The sequence below is a fragment of the Brachypodium distachyon genome, chromosome 3 (genome assembly GCF_000005505.3).
Source record: "Brachypodium distachyon strain Bd21 chromosome 3, Brachypodium_distachyon_v3.0, whole genome shotgun sequence".
NCBI classification, from domain to species: Eukaryota; Viridiplantae; Streptophyta; class Magnoliopsida; order Poales; family Poaceae; genus Brachypodium; species Brachypodium distachyon.
This window is the reverse complement of record NC_016133.3, coordinates 48,351,732-48,364,632: the sequence shown is the minus strand read 5'-3', so window position 1 is coordinate 48,364,632 and position 12,901 is coordinate 48,351,732. Positions and strand designations below refer to the sequence as shown.

Sequence of the window (12,901 nt, the reverse complement as noted above, 5' to 3'; positions counted from 1 at the left end):
ATCACAAACCTGTCCCCCTAAATTCTTATACATTTTTAAGTTCAAGAATAACACGAATTTAAGCTCCGTGAAGTCAACCATTGCACAAGCTTCGTCAGAAGAGCCAGGGAGAATCGAAGGAACCGCCGCCATCGAGTGGAGTAGCACAAAAGCAGTCGGCAGCAACGAGAATGCAAATGAGACGAGCAACAGTGTATTTTTGCTCATGAGAAACAGCTAGGTTTATAAGCCCGAAACCAAAATATAAAAATGAAAAGTCAAAAAAATTTAAAGCTAATCTTTTAAAATTTGAAGTTGATTTCTTTTTGCAAAAATCCAAAAAAATATCCGACCTATCAGAATTCGTCCGCTGTTTCATCTTAAAAAATGCATTCAGGCTAGCGAAAGATTGGAAAACAGGGAAAATAATTGGGTGAGCCCCAGGCTAACCCAAGCCTTCCTGTGCCCCTCCGTGGATGGCTGCCACGTAAACACACCCCCCCCCCCACCCTCCTCCCCCGTGATTGCCGATGGCCGCCACGTGCCCCTCCTCCTCCCCCGTAATTGTTAGTCTGCGACCTCCTCCTCCTCCCCCGTGATTGTTAGTTGCGGTTGCAGGGCGTCGTTGAATCCACCCTCGTGGCGGCCATCAACGGAGGGGTGCAGCGAGCCTTGGGCGAGGCTCACCTAATTATTTTCCGGAAAACAGTACTGCTATGGATAACAGCATCCATTCTCGTTGAGAAAAAAGAACGAACTCCGGCACCGTGATGCTCGCCCATACGCACCTCCCTCCTCCGCTTCCACATCCCGCCCCAGCCCCGCCTGCTCGCCGCTCCGGCGGCGGCGGCGGTGTGGAGTTCCGCCGCAAGATCCAATTCCTCTCGGCGGAACTCCACCTGGACCCATTCCCGCTCCTCGCCCTTCACCCCGAGCTCCGCTCCGCGCCGCTCCCGCTTCTCCAGGCCTCCCTACGCCTCCTCCTCTCACACGGACTCTCCTCCGGCGACGCCTCCCGCGTCTTCGCAGCCTTCCCGTCGCTCCTCACCTCCCCTCCCGAGGAGTCCCTCCGATTCCTCTCCGCCGCCGCGCCGCTGCCCCCTCCTCTCCTCCGTGCCGCCGTGTCCCGCTCCCCTCGCCTGCTCGCCGCGTCCATCCCGGACACCCTCCGCCCCGCGCTTCACTTCCTTCGCCACCGCGTCTCCCTGCGCCGGAGACCCCTCCCGGTCGCCGCCGCCCTGCTCCTCGCCTTCTCTGTCGACCGTACCCTCCTCCCCAAGCTCCTCTTCCTTGGCGACGCGACGGGGCTCCCCGACCCCGCCATCTGTGCCATCATTCGCCGCGCCCCCGCCATCCTCTCCTGTGGTATTGAAACTAACCTCACACCCAAGCTCCAGTTCCTTGCCGACGGCATGGGCAAGGACCCAGCCACCGAGCTCACCGACTTCCCACACTACTTTGCGTTCAGCTTAGAGGGGAGGATTAAGCCGAGGCACGAAGCGCTGAGGTTGAGGGGCATTGAGATGTCACTAAAGGACATGCTCACGAGCAGCGATGATGAGTTCAAGGAGCGGCTCCTCGATGCGGCACTCGCCGGCAATAAGGATATGATATGAGCCTGCACTTCGGCCAGTATTAAAGCCCAAGGGAAAGTCTGATATGAAGTTCACAAGGAGCAAGGCATGAAGTTATAGTTTGACAAGATCCCTTAATGGATGATCATTTTATATAGTCACTGCTAGAGTCAAGGAAGAGTTGAGACTTGAGTATGAATTGAAAAGGATGCTGGTGCTAAGGTGATGATTACTTTCAATCTACTATTCTTGTGAGAAGGATGGATCTGATGCATGAGCTGTTTGAGAACGCAAAAGTTTTGGTTTGATGGTGGAGCTGTGGGACCTATGTTTATGTGAGTGGTAACCAACCCAAAGAGTTTAGTGACAGCATTTCTCTTTATTTCTTTTTAATTTGAAAAATGCATTCTGGAGTGACATGAATTGTAGCAGTGTAATGTAGAACATATCGATTTTGCCGCTCTTTTTTTTATGTAGAGTTTTCATGGGGTTATGTGAATAGAATTGTTGTTGGGTTCACTTTTGGAATTGGTTCACATTTGGAACTGAAAAATGAATACCTGAATGTCGATAGGTTATGTTTGTGAAACAACCTGCAATTTTCTGAGCCAGCTACATTTGGATATACAATTGCTTATCCATGCTTGGTTATGGCTAAGGTTATAGTTGTTAGATTTGACACATACATCCTATGCTCATCTGTCTTATTTTCCCTTACCGTTGGAGATCACAATTGTAGTTTTGTGGGAATATGTGCTGCTAGACTGTCTGCTATGATCGGATTCAACCTTGTTTTGGCTATAAAAAACCACCAGGGTATGGTACTTAATGCAGACCTTGTGTAATTGCTCTAGCATTGATAAGAAACTGAGATTATGAAAATAAATGGCATCCGTGTAAATTCATTCATACTTTCAACAAGTTCACACTACATTTCTCTTACATGTCAAGAATTCTATGTCAATAATGGCCAAACATATAGCATTCAAAACTCTGGCCAACAAGTTCCTGTTCTTCCCATTCTCATTCCAGCATCAGTGAGTAGCCTTAGTCCAATAAAGAGTAAAACAAATATGTGCAATTTTCAAGTCGTCAAAATTCGTTATGCATTAGTTAGGTGCAGCATGTTGCTTTATTTGTTCTTAGGAGTTTCTCCCACATGCATAGCATATCCCTTGGTTCTTGATAGTGAGCAACAATGTACCCCTCCTTGCAGCCATCAATGTGGATCCTTTCATCTGTTTCATATCTCACAGGTAAACCGCCCTTCTTCATTTCATCCACCCATATGCCCATGGCTACATCTTCTAGTTTGAACATCTGCAAGAATGGATGATGTAGATAACATGTTATTTAGTCTTCTAACATGTCTTCTGGTAGTAGAGAAGATAAAATAATAAGAGGCTAGACACTTAGGTATACAGTAGAAATCATTTGCTATGCGGCAGCAGGCAGGACTAGTTTTGGTACTTCATGTGACTCTTTAGCTGAGATTTTAGTTAAACAGCTAAACTGTAATTTAGGCAGCTTGACTGCATTTATACTTTTGAATAGCTCGTGTAAGCTTAATGCCTAGTAAGTTAATATTTCTGTTTAATACAGATATTGTAGCTTATTTTTGCTAAATCCTCCAGGTTATTGGCTTGGCAGGTCAGCTAGTTTTCATTTAGCATGTAGTTACGTGTGCGCCTAAATAGCAATACCTTTAGAGAACTTGTTTTATACCAAATGTTGATTGTCTTTGCAATGTCTACTGAGACGACGTATCCTGGTCCATGAGCCCATGGTGGGTATTTTTCTCCAGGCCATTCCTGCAGAACAAGAACACATGAGAAGTCCTAGTACTCCCTGTTTCCTGATGATATAGAGGTAACTCATCCCCCCCCCCCCACACACACACACACACGCCCAGCCGGGTTTCTGTTAGCCTGGTGGTGGGTTGCAAATTAAACTGCATAAATGTCCTTGAACAGATTATACCCTTTTTTAATGGCCTTAGAATTCAGGACTAAGTTTGTTTTGCAACCTTTTGTGTTTTTTCAGGGATGAACTAGTACTTTAATGTTAAGGGGTAGGGAACCCTTTCATGGAGGCATTACCTCTGAGCTTATGTACCATTTGCTTTCACGATTTCTGTGAGGAGCTGAGTCTGCATTGATGCGACCATAAAGCAAACCTTTACTGACATTCAGCTGTTGTACTGAGGAGTGGATTGCATCTACCCGAACAAAAGCATCGTCATCTGTTTTCATCAGATACTTGGCTGATACAGCACTGGTCTGTTCAATTAAAGGGATCAAATAAATCACTATTAAGCACACAGATAGAAAGAAATGAAGAAGCATAAATTAATGGTGAACATCAATATGTACCCCATAGATGCATATTGCCAGTGTTTTCCATGTAATCAAGCTGTAGTAATCAACAAAGGGCAACACCTGAATGTCACCATATGTGTGTGCCTCATTCCAGAGTTCCTTATTTACCATCAGGTTCGTATGCTTTTAAACAAAACAACATCAACTTTAGTATCAGGTGTCTGAACTGTCTTAATATTTAAATATTTTTACCAGTAAAATCGCTTCGAACCAGTTGTCAGTTTATTACTTATTTTTTAGTCTTTTACCAGGCCAACGAAAAACCGGATTGCTACTGTTCCGTTACGCACAACATGGTATTGCATCCATGTCCTTCGAATTGCCATCCTGCGCTTGAAGTTGTTTGCTGTTGAAAAGATGCCAATCAGAAGGTCGAGATCTTTGCCATCTGGAATAGGTGATGACTTCAACATATCAAGATCGAAGCTATTCTCCAAGTCTTCTGAGGTGGGCAAGCCACTTGCAATTGCACTTACTAGCTTGAAATCGCCAGAAATTCTTACTTCAGTAACAAACCAAGGTTCCAAGCCCTAAGAAGAGAAGCACCGATTGTAAGGATCTGAGTTACATCACATTTATTTCATGGTCCACATGGAAGAAGGTTACCGCTCTATATGCAAATGAAGTGATATGTTTCCCATCAACAGTCATGTGGATTCCTTCAAGTCCTATCCGGAGAGTTGCGATAGCAAGGTATCCCTGCTTAAATGGAAAATATGTGCTTGGCTTGCCACCTTGCTTGGCACCAGTATGATTTTTTGAGTTCATTATGCTCTTTTGTTCTCTACCCACCATGGAATTACATCCCTCTAAATTATCCACTGTCAAAGTTATCAGTTTTTTGTTTGGAGAGCAGGTATCAGATAACTTGTGTGATGAGACACGACAATAATGAGCAATAAAGAAGCAAATTTTAAGTACCTTCAGTTGCATTGTTAGAGCTATTGCCGGGACAGCGATCCTCATAACCCCAGCCATTACTTGCAAGGTAGGCATTCTGCACTATGATTGGACCTTCAGTCAGTTTATCCCCATTTAGACGTACATTATAGTGCAACACAATGGGTTTTTCAGATTCCCCTGGGAATGTCGTCCCAACAAGATCAATCCAGAAGTTACCAGAGAGGCTACCAGGAGTGCCTATAACAGTTACCGAAGAACCTGCAACAAGCCCACATGGTATGTCGAAGGTGAAATCACTGCCCTGTGACTCGGAAGCATTCATTCTGCGAATCGAGTATGGACAAAGCCTCTCTTTATCTGGCCATGGAGAACTTGCATTTTGAACTGATATCGTCAGGTTTTCCCATGCAGTTCTTGCATCGTTGATTGCCTCAGTCGCATGAGGAAGGCCACTGGAGATGTTGGCTAACTGCTTCATATGATTCCATGTATCTAGCCACTGAAATCTTTCAACCGAGGAATTTCCAGAATTGGAGCTGTTCGAAGCATCTGTTGTTACTGGTACTACCTCTGTATTTTCTGGACTGGCTACTGGTGCATCCACTGGGTTGCTCAACCATGCAAGGGGATTGGTATGGAGGATTTGTATCCGTGATGCCCCTGATGCTGTGCCATTCACTATCATATGCCGCACAACCAGCACAGAGAAGAAGGTGATCAGAACCGTTATGCTGAGTCGCTTTGTCGTCCACATCTCTGATCTAGATTTCTCTAGCGCCTTGTCAAGGTTTGTCCTCCCTGATGTTCAAGGTCCAGCATGGCACCTGTCAATGCAATTGCCGTCGCTTCCTATTACTGCAATGTAAGAATTCTTGTTCAGATATATTTTAAATACTAAGTTGATATGTTCCGTAGCATGCCAAGAACATCAAGCACAATGTAAGTGAACTATACTATGCCGCAGCAATTGAAAACACCTTCCAACTTTTGGGTTAATTAATATGATACTCCCTCAAGGATCCATTTCGAGTACTATATTAATCTTGAGCATGAACATGTCAAAACCAATGTGCTTGCGTGTCAAATGTTCGTGCAGTAGTTTGTCAAATTGAAGATACGAGGATGCAACGCCAGGAACTGCCACTTGTACCACCGTACCAGACCAGGTGTCTCCAGTCCACTCAAGCCCTGCATGTCTTTGTTTCACCCAGTCTGTCTTGGAATGCATGGGCGGCAGCCCTGACTTTTCTTCTTGTTCCCTTCTCTCTCTCTCTCTCTCTCTCTCTCTCTCTCTTTTTTCTGTTCCGATGAACGGAACGTCACGGTGGTTATTCTCAAGTGTTGATCCTTGATTTGTTCTTCATCGCCAAGACTTGCTTCTAGCAAACTCAAACTGGAACATGCATAATCTACCAATAGCGACGATGACGATGACGATGACGAATGGAATAACTACCATGAATGCTGCATCGACTATCAAGAAATTGCATCATTTTTTTCTCAAACTAAAAGGAAAAATAACCGAGCATGTAAGCATTTCAGTCAGAAAAAAACCCGAGCATGTAAGCAAGGGCAGTGATCAAGCTTTTCTCAAATCAATAAGCAGGCGAATAATTACTCTGATACGGCTGAAAGTTAATGATCCCCCTAATGGCTACTGCGGTTGCATGATAGTAGGATGGATGGGATGTCGGATGCCGCTTACCTTTTGGCTTGTGCTCCGCTCTTCAATCCTCTCAAAGCTTCAACCGGGGAGATGTGACCATCACGGAGAGGACGAAGGGGAGAAGATGGCGACGAGGAGGAGGTGCATAGGCGCATAGCATATGCCTCCGAGCGTCTAGCGGTAACGGGCGAGAAGATCGAGAGGGAAACAAGTGCTGCAACCGGCGCACGCTTAAGGCATCTTTTTTTACACAGATAGTCGCGCCGGCCCGCGACTTGGCATTTGACTTTGACCGAGTTGTATAACACGAGCCCGAGGCCCGGGGGCTCGTTCCTTGCCCTCTTCGTTTGTTCCTGCAACTATCTCATTGTCGTGTGGGATGGAAGACGATCGATGATCCATATATAAGCAGCAACTCGCTCGGTGTCATATTAACTGACGAAATATTACATGTATCTACACACATTTTGACTACAAATACATTACTGTTTGGACAAATTTGAGTCACTTAATATGAGACGAAGAGAGTAGTTACATTCTCTAAATAAATGGCAACCTGAGAAGAGGGCGAGGAAGATCGACCCTTTTAGGATACATTCATTGGATCCGGTGATCTGAACATCAAGAGAAGCCATGAAAAGAAACATGAGAACTCATGTCCCGTGTCAACATTCACTGGTACAAAATATATGAAATTCAAATTCGATGTATAAAATAATACAATTCAGGATATGAATTTCATTATGGTGTCCTGGCCTGGCCGGCCGGCTGGTCCCCAGAGTAACCTGAGTCACATCCTTGTTTTGGCTCAAAAACTCAAAAGAGATGGTCTATGCAATTGTAGTTGCAATATAGTCCTCCAAAAATGAACAAAATAGTATTTCAAGAGTGACTAGGAGGAGGGGGCCCTCTACAGCGTTAGCACACGGCAAGCTCCTTAGAGCAACTCTAGAAGTTACCGAATACAGATCGGTATGGTCGACTAGAGGGGGATAGATAGGCGACTAACAAATTTTTTTTTTTCTTTTCACTTTTATGGGATACAAGCATCAATACATGGGTTCACTAAAACGTCTAAATGATGAACACCCCTAGTATGATGCAATAGCCGAAGCACGAGCACAATCAATAGATAATCAATTGAAACTTGCTTGATAACCGAAGCACAAGATAAACAATTAAGCTTTGCGAGTAAGTAAAGGGGCAAGAATGATACCACACGGGGAGACGAAGATTTCACCGGAGTTTCACCTATTGGAGTCGGTGTACGTTTCCGTTTAGAGGAGTGCTCTACCACAAAAGTAGAGGCGCCACAAAGACTCACTCTATTCTCCAACTCACCACACCACAAAGTTGGATGATGTAACATCCTAAATTTTTCAAACTTTTCATCATGCATTTTGCATTCATAAGCATCATACCACCTATGCATTTTTAGCCTTCTTCAAAACTTGTTTTGAATTTTTGAATCCAATTCAAAGCCTTCCTTACTTTAAATCTGGTTTCATCTTCCTTTTGCAAACTAGATTTTCAACCCAATAGGGTTTGACCATAAAAGGGGTTTATTGCATAAATGAGCTACCCGTAATTTTTTGGTATTTGAATTGGAATTGAAAACCTATTTTACTTCAATTGTCATAAAGCCCTAAAGGCAAGTATACAAGCAAAATTATTTTTAAATATTTTAGTTTGGAGTAAATCAAGTCCCAGAGGCTAAAGCATTTGAGGATTTGATTTTACAACTTTTCTGGAGTTTATTTGATTGATTTGGAGTTCAAAATTGTCGCACTAGTGACACCCGGGGTACCACCGCTGCATGACGCGTGGGTCACCTCGCTTGCTTCCCGGGAGGACAGCACCCCGGGCAGCACCGAGCAAGCTGCCCGACAAGTCACCAGCTTGGCAGGGCTAGCCAGGCTGCGGGGGTTGCCCTGGAGGGCAGCAAGAGAAGTCCCGCCTGGGCGCTTCCCGGGAGGTTACTTGCCGGGAAGGGCGTTCCCGGGCACAATTGCCCTTTACAGGAGAGGAACCTAGCGGGCGGGACAGCGACGCCACGTGGCCACTCGGCGGGTTCCTTGTGCGCAGGGCTCGTCAGGACAAGGAGTGATTACACGCGAGAATTAAATGCACTGACAGAAAGGGGATTTTCCGTCCAATCAGCCTACTGTGACTAGCCCGGGGTAAATTTTAGGCACCTGGACCCCTAGGTGCAGGGCTACTCATCCTGCATGCAAGCCAGCGCAGCGGGGCCGAGCTGCCCTAGTTCTCCGTTCGCCATTTGGAGCCCATGCACCAAGGCACCTGTGGTATCCCCTTCGGTATAAAAGGAGGACCCCCGCCAACGGTCAAGGGATTGGATCGGTTCTCAGTCCACTACTAGTAGTAGCGAGAAGTAGCAAGTAGCACTGAGGCTAGAAAGAGAGAGTACCCGGGAACTCCCCCCGGCAACCTGTTAACCCTAGTTCATTGGCTAATAACAAACTCAGAGGCAGGATGTAGGGTTTTACACCTCAGGGTGGCCCGAACCTGGGTAAAAGCGTTCCTGTGTACACTGTCCTCCAACGCCTGACGTTGGCCCCGCCGGCGATCGCCGGAGAGATCCCCGCCGCCCCCTGCGGAACCTGAAAGGGGGTGCCCGCGCATCCCCGGTGTCGGAGCCCAGCGCTACGACATCTGGCGCACCAGGTAGGGGGCGCGTGAGGAGAGCTCGCCGGTGATCACCGGCGCCGTCGTCCACAGCTGCACCGGCTCCATCTTCCACGACAGTCGAACCAGCCATCATGCCACCCAAGCGGGCTGGTGACTTTAGGATCGACCCGCGTGGTGCCCCAGCGGCTCACATGCGATCGCACGACGTGCAGCGCACGTCGCAGGATCAGGGTTATCCTGAGCCTGCCCGGGTGCAGCAGCCGCAGTCGCAGCTGCCCCCACCGCCACTCCCCCCACCCCGGCCGTCGGCGGATAACCGGCTGAGCCGGCCCCCAGCGCTGGGGCCAGTCGCGTGAGCGGCTACAATGCCGCACGCGCCGGTCAGCGAGCTCTCTCACGGGCTGACAACGCGCAGCCGCAGCTGCGCCAGGAGCACGGCGCATCACGAGCGACGCCGACTGATTCGCGCCCCACTCACCCGAGGGCGCCGGGGGACAGGGCGGAGGGCAGCCGCTCCGAGAATGGGCAGCCTCTTGCCCAGACCCCAGCAGAGGCTATCATCGTCGCGCGTGTCATGGTGCGCTACGAGCCGCCACAGGGGAAGCCGACGCACGAGGCTTGGAGTGCGGAGCTGGAGGCGCTCCTTGCACTCGCCGCCCAACAGCCACAAGGCGAGGGCGCACCGGCTGGCTCACGCCGCAGGCAGAACTCGGGATGCGAAGACGTGCCCCGCGCCTCGGGGCAGGGAGAAAACCCTCCCCCGCAGGGAGGGCAAGGAGGCGGGGATCCTGAGGGGTCCTCGGATTCGTCACCAACCGTCACAAGGGGTGACGTGCGCGGTGTCTTGAACGCCCGCCAGCAAGAGGATCTCCACCAGCGCTTGGAGCATCGGCGTCGACGCGCGGCAGAGCGCCAAGACCCGCAGGAGCAGGAGGATGCTCCTATGGGCCCGAGGACGGCTGCATTGCGTTCACCTGCAAGTTGCGCCGGGTGACGTGGCCCCGCAAGTTCCGAGCGCCCGCGCTTGGAACGTACGACGGATCCGTAAACCCCAAGGATTTCCTCCTGACCTACACGTTGGGGATGCACGCCATCGGCACCGACGACAAGGTCAGGGCTAACTGGTTCCCGATGGTCCTTAAGGGATCAGCGAGAACTTGGCTGCTCAACCTGCCTGCCGGGTCCATAGCCACTTGGACGGACATGCGCGAGCAGTTCGTGAGCGCGTTCCAGGGTGGTTACAAGCGCCCGGGGACCATGGCGAAGCTGCACACCGTGGTGCAGAAGCCGGGAGAGACGCTGCGGAACTTCGTCAACCGCTTCTCTAGTCTCTCCTACTCCATCCCAGAGGCGGAGGCGGCCGCCATCATCAACACCTTCACCATCAACGTCCGCGACCCCAAGATGCGGGAGAAGCTGAGCACGCATCGGATCCGGACGACATAGGATCTCTACGCCCTGGCGCACAAGTGTGCCATGGCCGAGGAAGGGCGCCTGGCGCCCGAGCTTGCAGCTAAGGCTGCCGCGAGCCCCGCTGAGGGCTCGTAGAAGAAGAGCTCCCGCAAGCGCGGCGGGAAGCAAGTGCTCGCCGCGGAGTCGAGGGCTGCCCCAAGGCCTGCGAAGAAGGCCTTGCCTGGCGGCGGACCAGGTGCCAAGCCGGGCGACGTGCCCTGCTGCACCATCCACGCCAACGTTACCCACGACGCGCAGGATTGCCGCATCCTGCAGGGTATCAAGCAGAGGCGCGAGCAGCGCCACGAGGAGTGCCGAGCAGCCGGCGTCTGCTTCAACTGCGGTGACATCGGGCATCTCTCCCGAAATTGACCAAACGACCCCAGAGCGGGCCCGAAGCCTGCCGGCAGCCAGGGGGACGCGGCCAGGCCCGCGCTGGCAGGGAGCGCCCTCCCTGGGGACGAGACAAGGCTCGCGCTGAGGAGCAGCGTGAGTCCGACTGCAGCGAGGGCGATGAGCCCGGCTTCCAGGAGCCTCGCGGCGTCGCCTGCATCCATGGGGGAGCTTGCGCTCTCCCATATCATGCCGCGGTGAAGCGCCTCACCCGAGAGGTGTGTGCGCTATTGCCGGACGCAGAGGCGCAGCAACCGCTGAAGTGGTCGCACGTGCCGATCACCTTTAGCGCCGACGATCACCCAGCCAGGCAGCTGGGTTCAGGGGTTTTGCCCTTCATGGTCTCGCCAATCATCAACAAAATGACGGTGACTAAGGTGCTGGTGGACAATCGAGCGGGGTTGAACCTCCTGTCCGCCAAGTTAGTGGAGAAACTTTAGCTGCCGCTGGAGCAGTTGAAGCCCACTGACCCGTTCTGGGGAGTGAATCCCGGGATTGTGCGCCCCTTGGGGCGCATCACGCTGCCGGTGACCTTCGGGTCCCGGGAAGCGTTCAGGACCGAGCACCTTGTGTTCGACGTGGCGCATACCCCGTTGCCCTACAATGGGATCCTTGGTCGGCCGGCGCTGATCAAGTTCATGGCGGCGACTCATTGTGCCTACGGCGTGATGAAGATGCCGTCCACGTATGGAGTCCTCTCCATCAGGTGCGATCTCAAGGACGCAGCCTGGTGTGTAGGCGAGGTCGCCAAGGCCGCCGCCATGGCCGACTTTGGTGACGAAGACGTTGCCGGGAGTGATGGCACGCTGCCGGGCGACGGCCCCGCAGCGAAGAAGGCCCGTGCTACCCCGCAAGGGCTTGCCGAGGGAGGAGCAGGCTCGAGATCACGCCCCAGCATGGGCCAGAAGCTCAAGGAGGAGGCTGCCATGATGAAGAAGCTGCCCTTCCAAGCCGGCAATGAGGAGCGCACCGTCACCGTCGGTGCACACCTCACTGCCAAATAGGAAAGCGCACTCATTAGTTTCCTCCGGGAGAATGCCGACGTGTTCGCTTGGGAGCCGTCGGACCTTCCCGGAGTCCCTAGGGAGTTGATCGAGCATCGACTCGCGATGCGTCCAGACGCCCGCCCTGTTAAGCAGAAGATCCGCCGGCAAGCACAGGAGCGCAAAGATTTCATCAAGCAAGAAGTGGACAAGCTCAAAACTGTGGGGGCTATCAGGGAAGTACTGTACCCCACTTGGTTAGCTAATCCTGTAGTAGTACCCAAGGGGGATAATAAACTTCGCATGTGTGTAGATTTTACTAATCTTAACCGTGCCTGCCTGAAAGATCCTTTCCCTATACCTCGCATTGATCAAATAGTAGATTCCACTGCCGGTTGCGATTTGCTGTGTTTCTTGGATGCTTTTTCCGGCTAACATCAAATTAAGATGGCAGTCGAGGACGAGGAGAAAACGGCGTTCATCACGCCAGTTGGCTGCTACTGCTATACATGCATGCCTTTCGGGTTGAAGAACGCGGGCTCAACATTCCAGCGTGCATTACGCGAGTGTTTGGGACCCCCAGCTAGGCCGAAATATAGAGGCCTACATGGACGATATTGTCATTGAATCGAAGCGCGGGGACTCGCTGATTGATGACCTGCGGGAAACGTTTGATAACCTCCGCAGGATCAAGCTCAAGCTGAACCCTGAGAAATGCACCTTCGGTGTGGACTTGGGTCAGCTTCTAAGTTTCTTGGTTTCACACAGGGGGATTTAAGCCAACCCAAAGAAGATAGAAACTATCGAGAAGATGGAGGCTCCCCGCAAGGTGAAGGACGTGCATCGCCTCAATGGCTGCGTGGCCACGTTGGGGCGTTTCATCTCAAGGCTGGGTGAACGCCTCCTTCCTTTCTTCAAGATAAT

The 12,901-nt window shown here is 50.7% G+C and overlaps 2 protein-coding genes across 5 annotated transcripts; one reads left to right on the top strand and one right to left on the bottom strand.

Moving 5' to 3' along the window:
• Positions 1-627: 627 nt before the first annotated feature.
• On the top strand, positions 628-5,388 carry LOC100838407 (transcription termination factor MTEF1, chloroplastic). 4 transcript variants are annotated; one of them, XR_002965600.1, is made up of 7 exons: positions 2,795-2,809; positions 3,358-3,422; positions 3,597-4,045; positions 4,183-4,624; positions 4,788-4,919; positions 5,006-5,168; positions 5,246-5,388. XR_002965600.1 is itself a non-coding variant. In XM_024462355.1 (5 exons), the coding sequence occupies exon 1, from the start codon at positions 750-752 to the stop codon at positions 1,593-1,595; it is 846 nt and encodes a 281-aa protein (XP_024318123.1). In that variant the 5' UTR covers positions 628-749; the 3' UTR covers positions 1,596-1,888; positions 2,770-2,809; positions 3,358-3,422; positions 3,597-4,045; positions 4,183-4,282. The 4 variants fall into 4 exon arrangements, 2 of the variants coding, with proteins under 2 accessions (XP_024318123.1, XP_024318124.1); XR_002965599.1 differs by lacking the exon at positions 2,795-2,809 and having other exon boundaries at positions 3,280-3,422; XM_024462355.1 differs by lacking the exons at positions 4,788-4,919; positions 5,006-5,168; positions 5,246-5,388 and adding an exon at positions 628-1,888 and having other exon boundaries at positions 2,770-2,809; positions 4,183-4,282.
• On the bottom strand, positions 2,427-6,102 carry LOC100840329 (beta-1,3-galactosyltransferase GALT1). Its single transcript, XM_003572601.4, has 7 exons — positions 4,853-6,102; positions 4,538-4,752; positions 4,180-4,461; positions 3,926-4,054; positions 3,653-3,832; positions 3,257-3,364; positions 2,427-2,873 (listed from the first exon to the last, which is right to left on the bottom strand). The coding sequence occupies exons 1-7, from the start codon at positions 5,586-5,588 to the stop codon at positions 2,667-2,669; spliced, it is 1,857 nt and encodes a 618-aa protein (XP_003572649.1). The 5' UTR covers positions 5,589-6,102; the 3' UTR covers positions 2,427-2,666.
• Positions 6,103-12,901: the final 6,799 nt, after the last annotated feature.

Bases quoted from the DNA above. Each gene is read 5' to 3' on its own strand.
- LOC100838407 (XM_024462355.1), top strand. From the start codon at position 750: ATGCTCGCCCATACGCACCTCCCTCCTCCGCTTCCACATCCCGCCCCA.
- LOC100840329 (XM_003572601.4), bottom strand. From the start codon at position 5,588: ATGTGGACGACAAAGCGACTCAGCATAACGGTTCTGATCACCTTCTTC. The intron at 4,055-4,179 runs GTAAAAGACTAA...TTTGTTTAAAAG, and splicing joins TCCGGTTTTTCGTTGGCCTG to CATACGAACCTGATGGTAAA. The intron at 3,833-3,925 runs GTACATATTGAT...TTAATTGAACAG, and splicing joins TGGCAATATGCATCTATGGG to ACCAGTGCTGTATCAGCCAA.